The 19,979-nt window shown below is 46.5% G+C and overlaps 1 protein-coding gene and 1 long non-coding RNA gene across 9 annotated transcripts in view; both read right to left on the bottom strand.

Moving 5' to 3' along the window:
* PRDM6 (PR/SET domain 6) overlaps positions 1 to 5,851 on the bottom strand; it is a 96,914-nt gene extending 91,063 nt beyond the window's left edge. The window contains exons 1-2 of one of the 4 annotated variants that reach the window (XM_053408157.1): positions 5,161 to 5,851; positions 4,008 to 4,573 (exon numbers count right to left, since the gene is read on the bottom strand). In XM_053408157.1, the coding sequence (XP_053264132.1) occupies positions 4,008 to 4,563 (556 nt within the window). In that variant the 5' untranslated portion in view covers positions 4,564 to 4,573; positions 5,161 to 5,851. The remainder of the gene's footprint in view (positions 1 to 4,007; positions 4,574 to 5,160) is intronic. The other 3 variants (XM_053408158.1, XM_053408154.1, XM_053408155.1) reach the window with 3 other exon arrangements.
* A 3,058-nt stretch (positions 5,852 to 8,909) lies between these two features.
* The window catches only part of LOC128423762 (uncharacterized), a 28,546-nt gene continuing 17,476 nt past the window's right edge, over positions 8,910 to 19,979 (bottom strand). For 3 of the 5 annotated variants that reach the window (XR_008332832.1, XR_008332835.1, XR_008332833.1), the window contains 3 exons: positions 16,263 to 16,434; positions 11,702 to 11,782; positions 8,910 to 8,951 (listed from right to left, as the gene is read on the bottom strand). This is a non-coding gene — a long non-coding RNA (uncharacterized LOC128423762). Of the gene's footprint in view, positions 8,952 to 11,701; positions 11,783 to 14,484; positions 14,898 to 15,069; positions 15,323 to 16,262; positions 16,435 to 19,979 lie in introns of those variants that run through there. The other 2 variants (XR_008332834.1, XR_008332836.1) reach the window with 2 other exon arrangements.

The raw sequence follows: 19,979 nt of genomic DNA, 5'->3' as shown, positions 1-19,979 counted from the left end.
TTTATGTCCCCGACACAAACCTCATTATCCTTTAAAATTATGGTACATATTCGGACCACAGGGCATCTGGACTGAACAAGGTTTACCAGCATCGGGTTAGGTGTCCCAGTTAAGCCAAACGACTTGGACTCAATGAGGCTGAGTCTGCTATCCTTACTTGAAACCTTCAGTGGACAAGAGACCCATCGAAATGTGTAAATGTGCTTCAGATAAGAGTGCAAAATCCAATAACCTGCCGTAGTTCGATTACAAGGGCAAACTCTGCATTTTTAATTTACTGGACTCTCCACTTTTTAAAGAATGTAAGAGAGTTTCTGGTCAATCAACATGAAATTAATGGGAGGAGAGGTCGGATAAATGGAGCTAAAATCAACTCCAACAGGTCATCGTGTTCCGTACTCCCCACCGCCCACCCTTGCAGATCTGCTATATATTTCTGGCGCAAAACTTCAGAATTTCGGGAACCCGCTCCAAAACCCAGCGCGCTTTCACAAGATGAGGGCTGAGAGCTCACTTTAGTGTGGAATGCGTCACTTGTGCATGCTGTTACGGCAGGCACGTCGCGTGTACAGCTAGCCAATGGGCACATTCAAAACGGGAGGCGCGCGAAATTGCAAAGCAAAACCAACTCTCCACAACCAGTAGCCTGTGAAAAGAACTCCAAAGGCGCATTAATGTGGGCTGGACTACCGTTCTGTGATTCTCTTTAGCCTCTGCTGCAGTCATTCCTGACCCAACAACTGCTTCCATAGCTCAGCGATCTCCGCTGCAAATCAAAACTAGTCCCAAACCAAAGACAGTCCACCACTCTCTGGCCAAGGATCTCCACCTTCCCGTGCCGAAAATCCCTTATCTTTCGACCGTCCCCATATCCTCTGAAAATGGAGATCCTCCTCTCCATGTTTGTGAACTCTGGAAAGGCACCACTTCTGATCTCAGACAGAAACGAGAGATACCAGACCACGAGACGCGTGGAAAGAGGGTTTTGTGGCACATTCGGGGGTGGGGAAGAGAGGAGAAACAGACGGGCTCACTAACAACGGGCTCGATCCACCACCCCTCGACACAGCCCCGAGATGGTCTGGCCAAACCCTGAGGTTGTGTGTTTGAAACTAGGAAGGATCTCAGTTCGGAGTTGCTTCCAAAGAAATAGGAACGGGCTCATAAATAAGGATGAGTAAGGAGGGATCAGCGCATTGGGATTTGGATTAGGGAGCGGGTTGTGGAGCAGATTGGGAACCCAGCCTAGAACTAGGCGCGCTCCAGTTCCCTGGCACGCACAGGGCTTGAACCCGCGCGGAGCTGCGTTTGCCAGCAAATCCGACGGTTCCACGCCGCGTCGCGATCCCGCGTGGACCACGTGGAGTATTTTACATCAAGTACCACTGGCCTTTACAAAGCTCTTTCTCTAAGTGCTGGCGATGGAAGCACGAATTGGCTCAACAGCCCTGCCCTTTCTGAGGTCACCCTTTGTTTTACCTTTCCTCTTGCAAGCCCTTTATCTTCTAGATTTACCGAGCTCTGTCTCTGAAAAGTAAGCCGCGTACTGTAGGCCATTAAAAGCGCGTTTCAGAGCCCATTAATTTATGAGTCTGTAATTTATGGGAGCAGATTTTCTCTCTCTCTCTCTCTCTCTCCGCCCGAGAAAACACGGGCTGCATCGCCTCTGGAGGCAAACGATGCGCTGAAATGCCCAGGTTTCCCACAGCCCAGGATCGGGATCGCGAAACTTTTGCGCTTTGCGACACCGGCGAACCGAAAACCCACTTTGCGGTTAAAATGTCAAATTTAATGAACATTTAATGTGCAAGGTTCCGACTGCAATCCTAAACACGCTTGCAACTGGAGAGTAAGCCCCATTGAACCCCATGGGGCTCACATCTGGGGAAACATGCATATAGGATCGCGCTGTACGGCTGCAATCCTGTACCCGCTAGATCTTGGTAGCACCGTTTATGGTTCCTGGGGCCGAGTAAGCAGGAGGATGTTGATGCAGGGCTCTGGTCCTATGAATACAGTACTTACCTGGGCATAGGATCGGACGGATCCTCGCCAGATTCAAAATACATTGAAGTAAATTCAGTGCGGCTTATTGCTAAGGAACTGTGTGTTTCGTGACATAGTTTCAATTAAAAAGAACCACCCGCGTTACCGTTAGCACTGGGAAGTTTCCTCAACTCGTTGGAAAAAATATATATACAAACTTTCTAAGTTACATTGAAATTGCGTTTTCCTGCTCCATGCACTGACAAGTTAAACCGGACTATTTATGTTTAAACCGATTTCCATCCCATTTACGTCCAGGTTCAGCAAGGTTTAGAATGCAAACACTTCTGCTTAAACAAGTTGCGGGCTTCTTTCCGCCAGTCTTTGCAAAGTCTCTGAGCTTGCCTCTTTCAGCCCAGAGCACATTTACTCCAAATCTCCTCCTTTTGATAGCATTTGTTTTCATACAAATATTGTGAGGATCGGTTGTAAATTCATCCAAGTGCAAATATTGTTTAACCGTAGTTCGTGAAACTACAAAAATACTTAAAAAACAAACAAACCCTTATATCAACAGGAGAAATGGTGTTTAAAAGCTACGCATGTGCCATTGATAAGGTTGATTGCTCCTAACTATGCCAATAATAATACATAATGTTATTTAAGACAGCTGAAAAGATTTTAAGCAATTCCAAAGGCGTACAAGTAAAGGAACATGCTGTAATTGAGAAAAGGGTATTTGGTCAAATCCACACTTCAGAAAAGAAAAGTAACGGGGCAATCCTAGATGTGTCTACTCAAAAGTAAGCCCTACTCCGTTTAAACTTACACCAGGGTTGCATGGGGTTGCAGCCTAAATCTCACGAAGGGGGGCTTTTCGACTCCCCGGTTTTGTTTTGTTTTAAGGTCAATGTGGCGGTCTCAGTAATTCTGAAATCCCCCATAGCATATTGGTTTTGACACCCAATTAGGCTTTTGACATTTATACTTTTGAAAACAAACTTCCTATGGAACGAACGTGCCTCGCCTTTGACGCTGAGAAGGCAAACCCAGCTGCCTGGTGCTACTGGCATGAACAAGGGCCGAAGGGGAAAGGATACAGTATTTTTAAAGGGGCAAAAAAAAGCAGTTCCCTTATAAAAAGCAAAACTTTTGTTTGTTTGTTCTCAATGTAGGAAAAACATCTTCCACACATTTTAGTTTTCCATACAATATTTAAATAAAGCATATTCATTTTTTAAAACAAGAACAACAACCACCCTATTTTCAGCAAAGTTCTAGAAAGCATTTGCTCTGCAGCCGGTCACTCTCCAGTCCTGCTATAGCGCTAAGTGCTTCAGACGACCACAAAGTCCTGCCTTGGCAATGCCCCGTTGTTGGCAGTGGGACTTATTTCGGAGTATAAGTACTCTTGAGACTTTGGGGGAAGTTACAAAGTTTACCAGCGATCATTCGGGGGCATTCTGCAACGAGAAGGCATCTAAAGGCCGCATCTTGAAGTGTTTTATTTAGTTCCAAGTAGTAATTCTAGGAGAGTCTGCGTGTGCTGGATGACCAATTCTGCTTGGGGTGCCCTTAATTTAGGCTGCAATCTCATGCACACAAAATCTTTGGGACTAAGCCCCACTGCAGGGCTTAGTTTTGAGTCAAGGGCTTAATTTTTTTATATTATTATTATTATTATTATTAATTATTATTATTCGTACCACGCCCATCGGACTGGGTTGCCCCAGCCACTCTGGACGGCTTCCAGCACATATAAAAACATAATAAAAAATTGCACATTAAAAGCTTCCCTACAGGGCTGCCTTCTAAAGGTTATAGGGTTACTCATCTCCTTGACGTAAGCTCCTTCTTCCATAAGCTCTCTTGAGTTCAGTGGCTCTCTCACTTTTGAGAGCGGGTCCTTCTTTCTCTCCCCCCCCCCCATATTAACCCATATTAAATATTTGCACCCCAAACTTTAGCCAAAGTGGCTGTGCCCTGCCGCGCGTCGGGAAGGTTGGGTGGGGAGTACATACGGTTGTTGGGGTCCCCGGTGTGCTGGTTGAGCGGGATGATCTCCATGCGCTGCTGCCCATACAGGTAATAGTCCAACTCCTCGGCGGTGCAGCGAAACCGGGCCGGCGCCCTCTCGCCGCCCTTGGCCACCCCGCTGCCTCCGCCCAGGTCCTTGGTCTGCAGGAGGGCGACCGGGGCTCCCGTCGGGGACTCGGAGCTCTGAATCGGTCCAAAGACGGGGATCTGCGCCACCGGCAGCGCAGTCAAGCTGGCCAGGGAGGCGACGGCGCACGAAGACGGGGCGGACGACGGGGTGGAGGAGGAGGAGGAGGAAGACGACGACGAGGAGGACAAGGAAGAGGACGAGGACGCCGCCGACGAGAGAGAGGCCGGCAGCGGGCGGAGGCTGTCAGCCTGGGGCTCGACGGCTCTCTCGGGCGCCTGGAGGTGCCCTAGCAGCCCGGCGCCGCCTTTGAGCTGCTGGCTGCTGTGCGGGAACAGCTGCTGCCAGTGCTGGAGGTACGCGGGATCCACCTTGAGGAAAGCCGATCCGCCGGGATCGCCGGGCTTCAGCATCTCTGCGAGCCTGGAGGAGAGGGAGAGAGGAGAGAAAGAGCCGTGAGAGGCGCCGTCGGGACTTTGCGCTCCGCAAGACGTCCGGCGGTGAGGGGCTCAGAGTCTGGAGGATGCTACTCCCGACGGACTTCGACCCTCTCAGCAGCCGCTCCGCGAGGGAGAGGAGGCGCATTTGGTGCCTGCCAAGGGCTCAGCATCTGCGGCGATCCTGAGTTTCAGGGGGGGATGGGGAGGAAAGCGACCCCGGGGCACCCACTCTTGCCAGGGATCTGGCCTCCCCATCCCCAAATTGCTCCCAGGCAAGTAACATTCTGGATCGCGTTTGAACTACCCACCTCCTTCCGCCGCCCCACCCCGGACCGTCCCATCCTGCCAAGTTCTGGGGCAAGGGAAGTCCCGCGGACTTCCAGGGACCGAAGATCGCAAAGCGAAAGGGGAAGCGCGCCGCCAGCAAAACGCGCCAGGCCACTTTTCTCCCCAGCGTCCCGGAGAGAAGTTGGCGCGCGGCGAGGCAACTTGAGCAGGAGGCGAAGGATCCCGCCAGATCTCTTACCCTGATCCCCCAGCCATCTATCCTCCCGCCCGCCTCTCCTTTACCTGGATCTCTTTGTGGGCTACCCGGATCTGAAGGCGCGCAGGGCTCTTCTCTCCCCGAGGAGATCCAGGGTCGTGGAGGGGAAGGAAAGTGGGGGCGTGGGGAAGGGGGGGGCTGGAGAGATGATGTTCCCGAAAAGCTCCGCTCAAGCAGCGGGAAAGGCCCCCGAGCGGGGTTCGGACGGCGGGGACGTGGGGAGGCTGTCCTGCGTGGAGATCTCCAGCGTCTTCCTCGCTGGCTCTCGCCGCGGCGCTCTACGGCAGGAGCGGCGGGGCTCCGCTGCGCTCGGCGCTCTGGCAGCCTCCGGGCGAGACACGTGGGTTTTACGACAGCACTAAACACAAGCGTGTGAGGGAGGCAGTAGGGAGAGGGAGGAGAGGGAGGGGGAAAGAGCGGCGGATCAGAGCGCTGCTTAAACTCTTAACACAACCCCCACCCTCCCCGCCGCGCGCAACCTCGCGTAGGTTAAGTTCAGAGCAGCCTGGTTCTTGAACAGAGCGAGAAGGCTGCTGCTGCTGCTGCTTCCGTCGTTTGCCAGACGGCTGGAGGGGAGGGAGGGAATCTGCCTTAGGGGCAGGGTTGGGGGTCATTGGTAGACTTCTGGGTTTCGGAAGAGGGTGAAGCGTCCCCAGGAGGCAACTGCTAGGGGTCGAGGTCCCTTCGCCCCCCAATAAAATATTTGAGGGGGTGGTCCGTCCCCCCCCCCCCAGTGTCCATTCAAATAGTGTGCCGTGATCGATTATGTGGGGCGCGACTTACTTGCCCCTCTCTCCGTATTTGATTCAATTTGGCACCCCTGAAAGTCTGCCAAGGCGAGCCCCTTCCCAGAGCCCAGGCTCCACCGAGCAAAATGCTTCGGAGTCCCCACCTCCCACCCCACAGATCGGCCTTGCTGGTCTCTGGATGTCCCGTCGGCTCAGAGGTATTCCAGGGCTTGGCTTACCTTCTCTCCCCACGCCCCGTCCACCTTTCCCCATCTTCCACCCCCCATTCCCCAGGTCTTAGCTGCCGAATAAAACCATTGGCTCATAACTTTCCCCTTGTTGGAAACAGGGAATTAAACACGGTCCTCTTTCAAAGCCAAACCGCTTTGTAGCCCTTTTTTGCGATTCACAAGCCACTTGGGACGGTGCCAGGAGAACGTGCACGGAACCGCTTTAAGACCTAAGGAAGCGCCTTGTGGATTCCGTCATTATGTTGACGTTCCAGGAGGTTGGACTAGATGATCCTCAAGGTCCCTTCCAACTCTGAAATTCTGTTATTCTATCCCTTGGGCAAGAACAGCTCCAAATGGAAGGTGCTAATCTATTCATCCATTTATCCATTCCTCCTGTCCCCAGGATGAAACAGTTTTTACAGAATAACTCGTGCAGAGCGTTTGAGGCGCAGTCGCCGGCCTTTGCTCAAAACGACACATAAAAGCCTAGCAGTTAGGAACTGGCGGTCGTGTGCACCGACGAACGCGCTTCTGCCCCCTTAAAGTCTCATTGGCTAAGTTAAACACGATGGGACTTCAGGCGAGGTCAACGTTTGAACCATTTCCCTGTACCCCAACCAGCCCGCGCTTTCCCTGGGTTGTTCATAATTCGGAGCATGAGCACACTGAGTGTAGCGTGTAAACCTAACCCAGGAAAAAAAAGAATACATATGACAAACTTCCCCCAACCAACTTCTTGCTGTGCTTCCTTTGCAAGGCGGATAGATTGCGCGGGGCATTGATCTGCTTTAGCGTGCACAGCCTGTCAAAAAGCGCTTTCTGCTCAGACAGAAATGAATGGTTCCGCTTCCCTGCGCCACGCGTGTCCGAGAACGCATGTTCCACGCTCCTTGTTTAGCAATGAATAATAGCCCACGCAAGCAAGTGTTTGCGGAGCCCGTGTCTCCTCCTGCCCCCCACCCCTTCCCGCACTGCTCCACACTCCTTGCTTTTTTTAGAGAGCCTGGGAAACGGCGGTGCTGTTTAGTTTTCGTCTGCGTCCAAGGCAAGACACTTTCACACAAATCTGAACAGAACTGCTAGGACAAAAGGCGGCGGCGGGGCAGAGCGAGAGAATGTTTTGACTGGCGTCACTGTGACAAGGTCATTCGTCATTTTTCGGAACAGATTGATAACACCTAAGTTAAAGGCAAACACGCAACTAAAGGGGGGCGGCGGACGGAGGGAGGGAGGGAGAAGGATGCGAGAAGGAACCAGTGCCTCTGATTTTCTGAAATTTAAAGCTGGCTGATTGTCAAAGTCCTTTCTCTGCCCTTGATCAATTCGATCGCCTCGAATATTACGAATTTCCACTCCTACCACCCTTCTAAGTCGTCATTTTCTAAAAAGAAAAAGTTCTGTTGCTCTTTTAAGCACGCGGGTGGAGGAAAGGGAGAGGGGACCCGCGAAAACAGGTTTTCTAAAACTCTTGAGTGTAAGACGGTCGATGATGCGCTACAAAACCAGGAATAATTCGAAGAGCTCCTGCAAAATTACTGCGTTGATCTAAACTCTGTCGCCGCTTTTAGGCTACGATCCTAGGCATAGTGACTGAAGAAGCAGGATGGGACTTCCTCCGCAAGTCTGAACTCTCAGCAACTTTTCTTTTTCCTGCATTTCCTTTGTAATTGTATCGCTTTTAATCACTTATAATTTAACGCGTTAAGAATGACGGCAGGCCCTTAGGTCGTCTCTAGGTCCGGGTCCAGTTCTCTGATTCCAACTATTGGCCTTCTCCTTCCATAAGTACACTTTTTTTTTTTTTTTTTTTGCTAATAACCCTTCAGATGCGAAGGGAAAAAAGCGGGAGGAGGGAGGGGGAAACAAACCACCAACTAGGATTGTTCATCTCCCTTCCTTGCGCTTAAATGCATTGTCAATAGCTGCATTTGTCTTACAGGCTGTTTGCAGGAGGGAGAGAGGCAATTTGCGAGAACGAATCAAACGGATCCTTTCGGGATGCAATCCGCTCTCCTAGCCGGAGATCAGGGTTCCCTCGGAGATCCCGCACCATTAAACCCGAACTTTAAATAGGGGTTTATGCCGGATTAGTTCAAACCTACCCTTCGCTCCTCCTCCCAATTTCCTTATGAATTAAGGCCTCGGACGTTGCGGAACCGACGGCGCTTACTATTATTTGTGTAGGTCTTTCCGCTCTCTCTCGTGAAAGTTTGCGGCGGCTTTGGATCTGTCTTGCACCGGCCACGCGTGTCCCTTCCAGCACCCCGATGACGTCTCCCGGTTCCCCTACTTTCCCGCTGTCATTCATGCAGCGAGGGACAAGGAGATCGATTCCCCTTTACCCAGGGGATTGCTTTTCCTCTTTCTTTGCACAGAGAGGTAAATAATTAAATCGGTGTGGGGATCCACGTTTCTTAAAAGTGGGCAAGAAATAGCCATGAAATATAATGGCCCAAATAAGATCCCCAAGAATTGGGGAGACAAGGTGAAACACACACACACTGCTGCTTAGGACTGTTAGGGTCAGCGCTGAAGCGAGAGTGCCTGGCGGTGCACGCGCATTTTAACAGGAGGCCGGTTCTGCGTCCGGATGCTCAGCGACAGGCGCGCGAGCAAAGAGCTTGACCCTTTCCCTCTGCGTCTGCCTCGCCAGACTGTTTGGTGCGCACCAGCGCGCGCTGTGCCTCGCTTTCCTCTTCCTGATTTCCTTTAAATGTGGCTCTTCTCAGCGCGTGCTAGTACTTTCTCGCTAGTTCCTGCGTTTAAAGAGGCAGCAAAAGCTTATATCCTATGAACACCCGCCCACAACACGCGCTGGCCTCTACCCGCTGTCTTCCTCATCTGATTTTTTTTCCCCTAAAAGAAAGAAAAAGATTATTATTTATAGGACGAACGCTGGAAAGAAATCAAATCGATCGGTTTCGCGAGCGGTCAAACTTTGATAAAAATCCATCGCCCCCTCCACCGGATCGATCGGCGAATATTTGTTAGGAATCCATTCCCAGAGAAATAAATAAGGAAGGGGAAAGTGTTTGTATTACATGCAAAAAGGTGAGACGCGGTGGTGTGTTTTTCTTCATTGATTAATGACCTCTAAAATAAAACAAGCGGGAAGAGGAGCCAGGATCGATAAATTATCTACCCCCAAATCCATCATTTTTCCCCTCCTTGGGAATATTACATACATACCGCCCCCGTCGCCCCCAACATCACCCCTTTGCCTCTTACACTTTCTCCTTGTGAAAAAAAGGGGGAGAAATAAGCTGGAAGAAGCGAAGACCCTAAAGAATATATATTGAATCTGGGAGGGGCGGAGACCCTATCTGATTTCGTTTGACACACAATTAAAAAAGTTTCCTTTCATATTAATTAATTCTAGCGATCTGAGGGAGAAGACAAATGGTCGGGCGCCTCTGACAGGAGACCGATAAAGGCTCCAGCAGCTTTCCTTTCTTGCCCTGGGCGCCTCTTCATCCCACTTTTAAGGTCAGGAGAGCCGAGCTAATAATTCATTAATAGAGACGTTTATTCAGAAGCGATTCACGCCCCACTCCCCGCGCCGCTGCGCAGCGATGCCGAGAGGTAGTTTTCTTCGACGGAAGGGGCGAGGAGGCGGCTGTTAGGGGAGAGAAACTCTTCATGCACTCCCAGGACCTGGAGCGCAACCGAAGCCAGGTCCTTTTCCGCACCCCATACAGACGTGACCGTCGATCCAGCTTCAAAGCCAGCCCCGCTCCCTCTCCCCCCCGCACGTCTAGGATCCCCTGCCTCATTCCCTTGCAGGCACCATTCTTTAAATGGCCACGGAGAGATCGATCTTCCCTTGTCTTCAGCTGCTGGTTTAGGAGGACCCACTAAGGTGGCACGTCCTGATCGCAGAATGGAAGTGACCCTGATGATCTAGTCCAATCCCCTGCAATGCAGGAATATGTAGCTGTCCCAGACTGGGATCCCATATAGGGATCGAACCTGCAGCCTTGGCATTATCAGCCCCACGCTGTAGTCAGCCAAGCTATCCAGGCATATAAGTCATCTGGTAACAGTGGGGTCACCACCATCAATGAAATAGTGCACAATTCTGCAACAGGAAAAGATTACACAGAGAAAAGGAGGGTAACCCAAAAATCGAGTTAAGAAAAAGAGGGAAATTCTGCTGCTACATGTTCATCCAACTGCCCACTCTAAAAATCTCTTATTTGACACAACTATTCAGATACAGGAACACTTTTCCCCTTCCTGTTCCGTTCTCACTCTTTTAAAAAGGAATGGAAACCTTATAAGGGTGTATCTTGTATTATAAATTAGGATTATGGGAGTGTCCTCCTTGGTCCAAACCAGACTGCCAATCTGCTCCATTCCTTTGTGGAATCTAATTCAAAGGTCAACCTGTAGACTGGGTCCAGAGTTTGAAACTCCCACTATTCTAGGCGCATTTTGCAACAGGGAATTTCAGCAGCATGATAAGTTTCTGAGCTCTGGGCATAGTACTGCGCCTAAAATTTCAGATTAAAATTGCAGAGTGGAAGGAAAGGAGGACCTTTTTCTGCCTCCCCACTCCCAGCTACTCTCTCAAGACTAGAGAAGAGACCCTCTTAAGAATATTAGGGGGGTGGGCAGTGGAAGGACTTGACCATGTGAAAAATGAACATAACATTTTAGCTGCAGTTTACTCATTTTCAGCTTTGTATTCTTGTTATAAAAAAACGCACCTGGACATTCCATTGTTGCACCCATAACCTCGGTTTAAGGAGCCATCTAGCTCCTAGCTTTCATATCTCAGTTTCTAACACTGACTGGTTCACACATGCATATAAATATGCATTGCTTGATTATTGGACACGTGATGACTGACAGCTGAATGTGGCAGCCTACTCTGTTAAACAGCTCTGCATTTGAGGTGTTGATGTCACCTCATATGAAACTTCCATCAGTGGTGAAACAAATGCAGCTTCTGGTGCTATATCTGTGACAGTCCAGTTATCACTTGATGTTGTCGTCAAGGGATGAGCAAGCAGCGTGAGCCTGGCCCTCACCATCTTGATTATCTGTGAGCCTCAACGCAGTGGAGACTAGTCCGTTAAGGCTATAGGGGCACTGTCCCACCAACTTGTCTGCTTTCAAATACAGTACATGGCTGCTTATGCAGTGAGGCTTGGACAAATTCAGTTTGTTATTCTCAGGGTTAACAATAATCATAGCAACAGCTGGGTTGTCTTTGCAGACTTAAGGGCACAGGGTAACCGAATAAAGTTTCTCATGTGGTAGCAGCAGGCTGGTAATACCAACAACAGAGGCTGATTTAGGGTAGCGTGACTAGTGGGATCACACTGGGCACTGTGCTGCAGGGGGCGCAAAACACACACATGAGTGGAGCATGAGAGGCTGGGGGGGGGCATGTGAATTTTAGATAGATGGCACCCCTGATTCCAAAGTGTTTGTCATGACCAGAAGTTAAGGACAACTTATCACCGCTTTACTACTGTTTTCATTACTGTGCTCACAACCGCTGGTTTTTCTTTTTCTTTTGCTGCTACAACAACGACATATCAGGCATCAATTTAGATGCTTTACAGAACACAGAAATTCTTACACGTAAGACTTCTTACCCAGAGAGTATTTTGCATGGACCGCTCCTATCGCAGTTGACAGTATCATCAGCTAAGCAGCAACAATCACGACAACATTGGCTTGGAACAAATGAGAAAATACAGTTTGAATGCCTTGTTCTGAATAAGTTGTATATTATACTTAATAACAAGGTTTGATTTGGTTACCTTGGATATTTAACACTTTTCAAATACACATATGGCCCAAAGAGCAAGAAAAAAAACCTTTAAAAGCGACATTACAATTAATTTTTTCAGACATTATGCTAAGTTCTTATAAGCTTTTCTCATGACATCATCTGTATTATTATGTGGAATGAAGACTTTTAAAACCTATCTATGAATTCTACCATATCTATATTATTTATTTATTTGGATAATTTATATACCAATTACTTACAATAATCTTTAAATGGTGTTTGACTGTCTCTAAGCAGAGTGTTTTACATTTGTGTTAAAAATCCCATTTAATGCCACGTGAAAAAGCAACTTTTAACAAGTCCTTTCCTCATAAGGTTAACAAGGTCTACCAACCTAGCAGTTTGAAAGCATACCAGTGCAAGTAGATAAATAGGTACTGCTGTGACGGGAAGATAAACAGCATTTCCGTGCGCTCTGGTACTTGTCACAGTGTCCCATTGTGCCAGAAGCAGTTTAGCCATGATAAAGCTGTCTGCGGACAAACGCCAGCTCTCTCGGACTGAAAAGCGAGATGAGCACCAAACCCCATAGTCACCTTTGACTGGACTTAACCATCAAGGGTCCTTTACCTTTACCTTTTTACCTAAAGAGGTCTACAAATAAATGAACAAAGGATTCTGTACACACCTGAAAGTAAATCCCACTGAACTCAGTGGGACTTGTTTCTGAGTAGACATGTAGAGGACTGCACTGCTAGTCTGTGGTGCTGTACATTTTTACTAGGAAGCAAGTTCTTTGAAAACACTGGTACTTATTTCTGAGTAAACATGCTTAGGATTGTGCTAGAATACAGCAGTTCAGGGGATATATGCACGGTCACAGTACATACTGGTAATTCTTGGTGCTGTCCTCATGATCACTAGCACAGATTAGATTGCAGGTTTGATCCCCATATTCCTGCAATGCATATTCCTGCAATGCAGAGGGTTGGACTAGATGATCCTCAAGATTTAGGGGAGCGTGACTAGTTTGCCCAAGAGAGCATTGCAGGGGTGCCGCAATGATTTAAAATGTAAGGTGAGAGGCGAGAGGGCACCAACTTTGGGCATTGTACAGGGCACCACTGAAATTTGAAAGCCCAAAGTTCACCGTTGCTGGGCCAGATTTGACAGGTGGGCAGAGCCATCCACCTGCTGATCACCTGATGTCCAATTGCACCAGGTGATGCAATCACGTGGTTGTCGAGACTTCAAAGTACCATGCAAGGCACTTTGCAAGGAGAGGTAAACTTGCCTCTTTTAAAGCACACTTTAATCATTCTGCTCTAATGAAAATCTGGTTACTGTTTGCTAGCTGAGAAGTGTGTTAAATGATCTGGAAAATGCATTTCCAGACACATTTATGGATCCAGCATTCCGTCTCTAGGTCAGGTACATAGCAACAACTGAATTGGGAGGAGAAAGCATGCAGTAGGATTTATTTTCACATATTTGAATTTTGTTCCTTACAATAATGGCACAAGCTAGCCTCATGGAGCTTGTCTTTTTAATATTGGGTATTTGGTTCCAGCTTTGGAAGCAGTCTTTCATTTTTCTTCCATATCCTTTCTAATGATGCCTGACCAGATAATGAGCTCCGCCTAGATTGTCTGCTAATAGAGGTACAGCTGCCCAACTCTTTACATGACTGACGCATAGTCCTTGGAATTAAACATTAGAGAGCACGCAACATTTCTTAAGAAATCTGCACAGATATCAGATTTTGCAGAATTCACATTTGGAAGCCAAACAAGATCTGTTGGGTGTGCATCTAACTCCAAGGTTACTCATCCCAACTCATACCAAAAGAAAAGATTCCACATCAGACCACAGGATTTATCTTTCTCATGTCTTAGTGTAATTCTCACTAAGTGGTATAGTCAAGTAACAGGCTTATCAAGTACAATACTGTTTGTGAGAACCAGGCAACAGTAGTTTAGCTGCTTTATAGTAATGAAGAGGCAATCCAATCTCATACAAACAATCACGAAATGATTGTGTTGTGTATCTTCTCAGCATAAATGTGTCACTCCTTGTAACAAGGGGTTAGCAAAGCAAGGACTCTGAAGTCTTGCAAAGAGTTGCAGGATGCCTTGTACAGCCTCTATGTGAAGAGCACCAGTTCACTTGGTACTGGTCTGAATCTGTCAACTGATTCCACAAAGGCCACCAAACAGATGCCAGTCAAGTAATGACTTTCTGCCACTATTGACCTAATACGGATGTGATCCAGTGACCCAAGGGGTGAAAGGTCATGTATCTTATTACCAAGTCCCTTGGCCACCACTTACCAGATTCAAATATTGGTGTTTATCATTACAATAAATTTAATAATCTGACTCATGGATCCCAAGAAGGAAAACTATAATCTTATATCTAAGTGATGAATACAATTAAATGTTAAGCCATCTAATCTGATAACCCCTGCAATGCTTAAAACAATATACAGTATTTGAGGGCTTTTGTTCTTTAAAGAAACGGGAACTTTATCCAATGAGTTTTTGGCAATCAAAATTATTTCGGATTTGAAACACTGACTTTCAATATTTCATTCCAGCTTTCTCCAGTATTCTTTTCCCCAAAGTAAAGTTACTCACTTCAAACTATCATTTAAAGAAGATTTATTGGCATAAACAGGGATGCACTGAAAGTCATCTCTGAGAGTGAGAGCAAAAGCAAGCTCTAAGTGCTGTGCAAATCAAACATAATGGCAAACCTTGTATCTTTTGGTAAAAATCACCATGTTCTATTAGTTACATAATAAATAACATGTGGTTGTCATCTACTGGGGTGGCTGATATGCCCTGCATATCACACAGTATGATCTGTGTAGACAGAAGAGGCATGTTTCTTCTGACTGCCATTTGCTTAGCTGCTTCCGTTTCATAGCTGGGTGTGGGCAATCGAGTGTCAGGAAGCTGAACACTTATAGGAACTTGAGAGATCTTAGGAGACAGGGGGTAATATTGTCTCCCAAATACTGTGTGGTGCCTCCAACCAATCAGCCTCCATGTTTCCTGAAAGGAAAGTCAGTATGCAACTTGATAAAGTGGGAAAACAACAAGGAATTTATTTAACTAGGAAAGGGGAAGGAAAGGAAGAACAAGAGGAGCATTTCAGATAAATGTGGCATTTAAGAAAAGTTTTTTAATGCAACAAAATTAAAAGTGGAAAGAATCAAATAGGGGTTTTTTGCGGGGTGGTGGTGGTGGTTTGCAAGTGACCAATTAGCTGTCTGCTGTGACACAGTGTGGGACAGAAATGCACCTTTGGGCCTCTGTCACTCTCTGGCTGTGGAGCTGTTGCAGGATGAATGCTCTGCGAGGGCAGAAGGCTACTGCTGCTGCAATCTCTTCCAGTGGCTCTTCTTCTTTCCCTAATATTCAATTCTCTTTGTCTGAATTTTCTCACGGAGTCTGTCTTCCAGAATCTCCTAACAAATCTTCATGTGAAAACAACTCCAACAGTAGCAAAAAAGGGAGAAAGATTCTGTTCCAGGCTTCCCTCAGGGGATTGCATTTCAAAATATTGCACTTAAATTAGACAGGGCAAGTAAGACGAATGCAACATTTCTCTCTGGAGAGACTCTGGGCTGCAAAAGATCCAGGAATACCATGGACGGTTCTGGCACAGTATAATGTCCGGCAAACATTTTAACCCTGTACCGGGTATTCTGTGCGTTCATGTCAAAAGGATTGCTAGCATCTCTTTAAGCACCAGAGAGGGAGAGCATCTATACATGACCAGAGAGCAACGCCTTTAAAATGAAGGCCAGAGAATATTCAAAAAGCCATGCAAAAAGAATTTTACTGACAGCAGCAGGAGGTATCTGGTGTCCCTCTGTTAAGTACATCTTGAAGAATTTGGAAAAGGTTACTTTAAAAAAATAAGGTTGACTGAGTCCAAACGAGAAGAGCAGTTTTGGGGGTGTTTATCTATTAATATTCTTTGTGGAGACTGGATTCTGTCATGTTATAGTTCTTGATTCTGTGACAGTGCATCAAATATTGTTTTAATTCTGAAATGGCTGGTTTTATGTGATAAGGGAGCAGCCAATAACGGGAAATTGATGACTGCTGTAACTAGGGCATCTCCTTCAATGATAAAATAATAGAACTAATCTTTTATATATTGTTCCACATTCATAATTGTATTTTCCCCCTTCTGAAACCACTTGCTGGTCTGGAAAGGAGAGGTATCAGAGGAAGCTGATGTCAGGAAGGAAAAGTAACAGAACTTTGTGGGAGGAATATTCAGTGCTTTATCTGGAAAAAGTAGATTCATTCCTTCCCTCTGTCCAGACCTATCTGGATTACTAGAAAATCTATCTAACTGACAAGAAGGGGTAACTTGTGTCCTAGTGGCTTGGAAGGGGCCCTCACCTGCTTGACCTGGCTGTGCTGCGATTCACAGCCCTCCTGGTCAGGAGCATCCCAGATCCTGGTATTTCAAGGTGCAAACCTAAGACCTAGGAGCAGGGCCCGGCAATGTCATGGGTGGGCTCTGGTGATGTCATTAAGCATGACGCATTAGGCATTAACAGCAGTACAGCACCTGAAAAGGAAGAACAGAGAACCTTGCACTTTTTCTTAAACAGACTTCTGCCCGTCTATCATTTCAATTTTTCCCCATACCCAAAATTATTCCTTATGCCCATACCTAGGGTTTACAACTGGATTATTTTAGGGCGGAACAGGTGGGTACCTGGAAGTAAAAAGGGAAAAAATGCTAGTATGGGATTGGGAACCAGGAACCTTTGCCTTCGCCAACCTAATGCCCTCCAGATTTTTTTGACCATAATGCTCATCAGTCTTGGAGTTGTTTTCCACATCTAGGCTGGCAAAGACTGATCCAATATCTTTGTTCAGTTAGCACTGCACGCCCCCACTGTCACTCCAAGAGCCAATTGCTGTGTAATTGTCTCTCCTTTTTCCTGCACGATGCACTTTATTATAGTTCTCTCTTGACTAACAGCACATATATTGATGCCTGGTTTTGATCCTGTCCAACGACTGCCAAAGCAACGTATTGCTGATCCTGCCCAGTATTCATAAAGACAATAAAAAAATAAATAAAAGCCCTGCCTTCTTAATAGGTTAATGAAGCGTATATTTCCCTCTCTTTTTGTCGTTAACTGGGAATCACAAGAGAACTGTAGACTTGAAAAGCACGTATCAGACAGACATAAGCACCGTGAAATCATTTTAATAGAGACTTAAGTCATGCTTGGGGACTAGTGTAATTCCCTAAAATAGCAATTTAATAGGAGGGAAATGGCTCCTTAGCTGAAACAAAATGGCCTAGAGAAATGACAGAATCATCATTACTTTTTTTTCTACAGCTTTTCCCCATAGTATAATTGCCCACAAAAGAGGAATAGCAACCACGCTCTGATAACACATTTTGTTTTATTTTGATTCACAGAAGGGGGAAAAAGTATTTCACCATTCTCTAGGTTTACTGGCCTGATGAAAATGTGCTGAATTTGGTCGTCTGGCTCAGTTTCTGTGGAAACCATGAGGGACAGTAGTTGAATTTATAAATAATGGCCGGCATGATGTTCCTAAACATGTAGTTCAAAGAATCAAGACTCTTATAAGGGCTTATTCACACAATGCATGTTCATCACTTGGTAGCTCACTACTCCGTGACACAAACCTGAACGTATGAACTGCTTCCACTGCAAAGTATTGAGTTGAAGTACGGTAGGCAATACAAAACCCCTCCTTTTGGTTTAATTCGTCTATGATGGCTGTTTCACATGTTTGTAGTCATCAAGAGACAAAAATGGATGTGTGAACCAGGGCTCTAAATTCAGTGAAAACTATCTTCAAATAATTATTTATTTGATTCCAACATTTATATACCGCCATTCTGAGACATAATCAAAATCTAGGATATAAAAAAGCCCAACAATACAACGCATTAAACAAATAGCAGTAAAAAGCACATTGTATAAAAGATGACAACAGATAAAGCAGTCTTAAAAGTGACAAAGAGGGGATCAGATATGCCCATCTTAAGGGCATAATCCTTGCAAAGATGCCACTACTGAAAAGGCCTCTCTCTCACTTGTTCTCTTAGTTGCACTTCAGTTGGCAAAGAGACAATGAGAATGAGCAGGGGCTCAGGAAATGAGCAAGTTAATTGCAGGCTCTGGAGTTAAAGGGAACTTGGCCAGAACTAATTGCACTGAGAATCTAATCTACTGCTTAGTCCTCTTGGTATACATTGAGTTCGCTTGCTTAATTTCAGTAACATCTTATGTAAGGCGATTGAGGCTGGCGAGAGATGGTGTGAGATAGAGGTATGAATTGGCCAGTGTGAGAACAGGATGCTGAACTCGATGGGCCATTAGCCTGATCTAGCAGTCTCTTCTGATGTATACTGTTGCTTGTAGCATATACATGCACTCATTTCTCTTTCTGTCCCATAACCATCCCTGATCAAACAGGTTTTCCACGTTCCTGCAGCACTTGAAAGAAAAGCCAACTGTTCAACCAGAGCTTATGGCATGGCAAAAGAAATCAGAGTGTGTGCACTATGAGCAATGTAGGCTCTGTTGGACCACCTTAATTCTTTGGGAAATGGTGTGTCTCCAAATTCAGAGACACACATCTCGTTATGCAGCTCTCCAGTGGCAATCCATTTTTTAAAAAGGTTACGACGATATATCAGGTGTGAAGTGTTTCACTGACATAACTGACTTGCATGGGGGGAGAAGGCCAAAAGACTTGCACAGAACAATTCTATGCATGTTTACTTCGGTGTTAAGCCCCTGGGACTTTGGCTGTGCACACATTCTCATTTAATTTGCATTCAGTGCACTCCCACCACTGGTTTGGGAAGAGGTGTACACACAATGTTAGCTATAATCCCTATCTATCCTGTATCTAACCTGCGGGTTCTCATGAAATGCAGTGGCTGTGTACACATTAATGGCTTAAAACCCAGCTAGGGTTTGTTTTGGATTGATGCTGGATTGGGGAAAACCATATCAAAACACAGTATTTCCCAAGCAAAAACAGGATAGATGGATTGAGTGTATATTGCTTCCAAAACCAGTAATGGGAATGTACTGGATGCAGAGTAAGCAGGCGTGTCTACATAGTTTTGATGTGTTTTCCCCAAACCAGTTTCAATCCAAGCTGAGAAAAAGAATGATCAGTTTTAAGCCACTAATGTGTACACAGCCTTTGTCACCTGTTCACATGTTCATTGGGGGTTAATCCCACTATTGGACATGGTGGGACTTAGTTCTGAGTATAGGTATAGGTTTCCAGAGATGCAGGTGGCACTGTGGTCTAAACCACTGAGCCTCTTGGGCTTGCCAATTGGAAGGTTGCCGGTTCGAATGGGGTGAGCTTCTGTTGCTCTGCCCCAGCTTTTGCCAACCTAGTAGTTCGAAAGCACACCAGTGCAAGTAGATACCTAGGTACCACTGTGGCGGGAAGGTATTTGGTGTTTCTGTGCACCCTGACTTCCATCACGATGTCCCGTTGCACCAGAAGCAGTTTAGTAATCCTGGGAACATGACCCGGAAAGCTGTCTGTGGACCTGGCTTGAGAACAGTACATGTGAAAAGGATCTAGGAGTCTTGGTTGACCACAAACTTGACATGAGCCAACAGTGTGACGCGGCAGCTAAAAAAGCCAATGCAATTCTGGGCTGCATCAATAGGAGTATAGCATCTAGATCAAGGGAAGTAATAGTGCCACTGTATTCTGCTCTGGTCAGACCTCACCTGGAGTACTGTGTCCAGTTCTGGGCACCACAGTTCAAGAAGGACACTGACAAACTGGAACGTGTCCAGAGGAGGGCAACCAAAATGGTCAAAGGCCTGGAAACGATGCCTTATGAGGAACAGCTAAAGGAGCTGGGCATGTTTAGCCTGGAGAAGAGGAGGTTAAGGGGTGATATGATAGCCATGTTCAAATATATAAAAGGATGTCACATAGAGGAGGGAGAAAGGTTGTTTTCTGCTGCTCCAGAGAAGCGGACAAGGAGCAATGGATCCAAACTACAAGAAAGAAGATTCCATCTAAACATTAGGAAGAACTTCCTGACAGTAAGAGCTGTTCGACAGTGGAATTTGCTGC

Source organism: Podarcis raffonei, chromosome 11, assembly GCF_027172205.1.
Source record: "Podarcis raffonei isolate rPodRaf1 chromosome 11, rPodRaf1.pri, whole genome shotgun sequence".
Taxonomy (NCBI): Eukaryota; Metazoa; Chordata; class Lepidosauria; order Squamata; family Lacertidae; genus Podarcis; species Podarcis raffonei.
The sequence above is the reverse complement of the archived record's forward strand: the minus strand, read 5'-3'. Positions and strand labels throughout refer to the sequence as shown.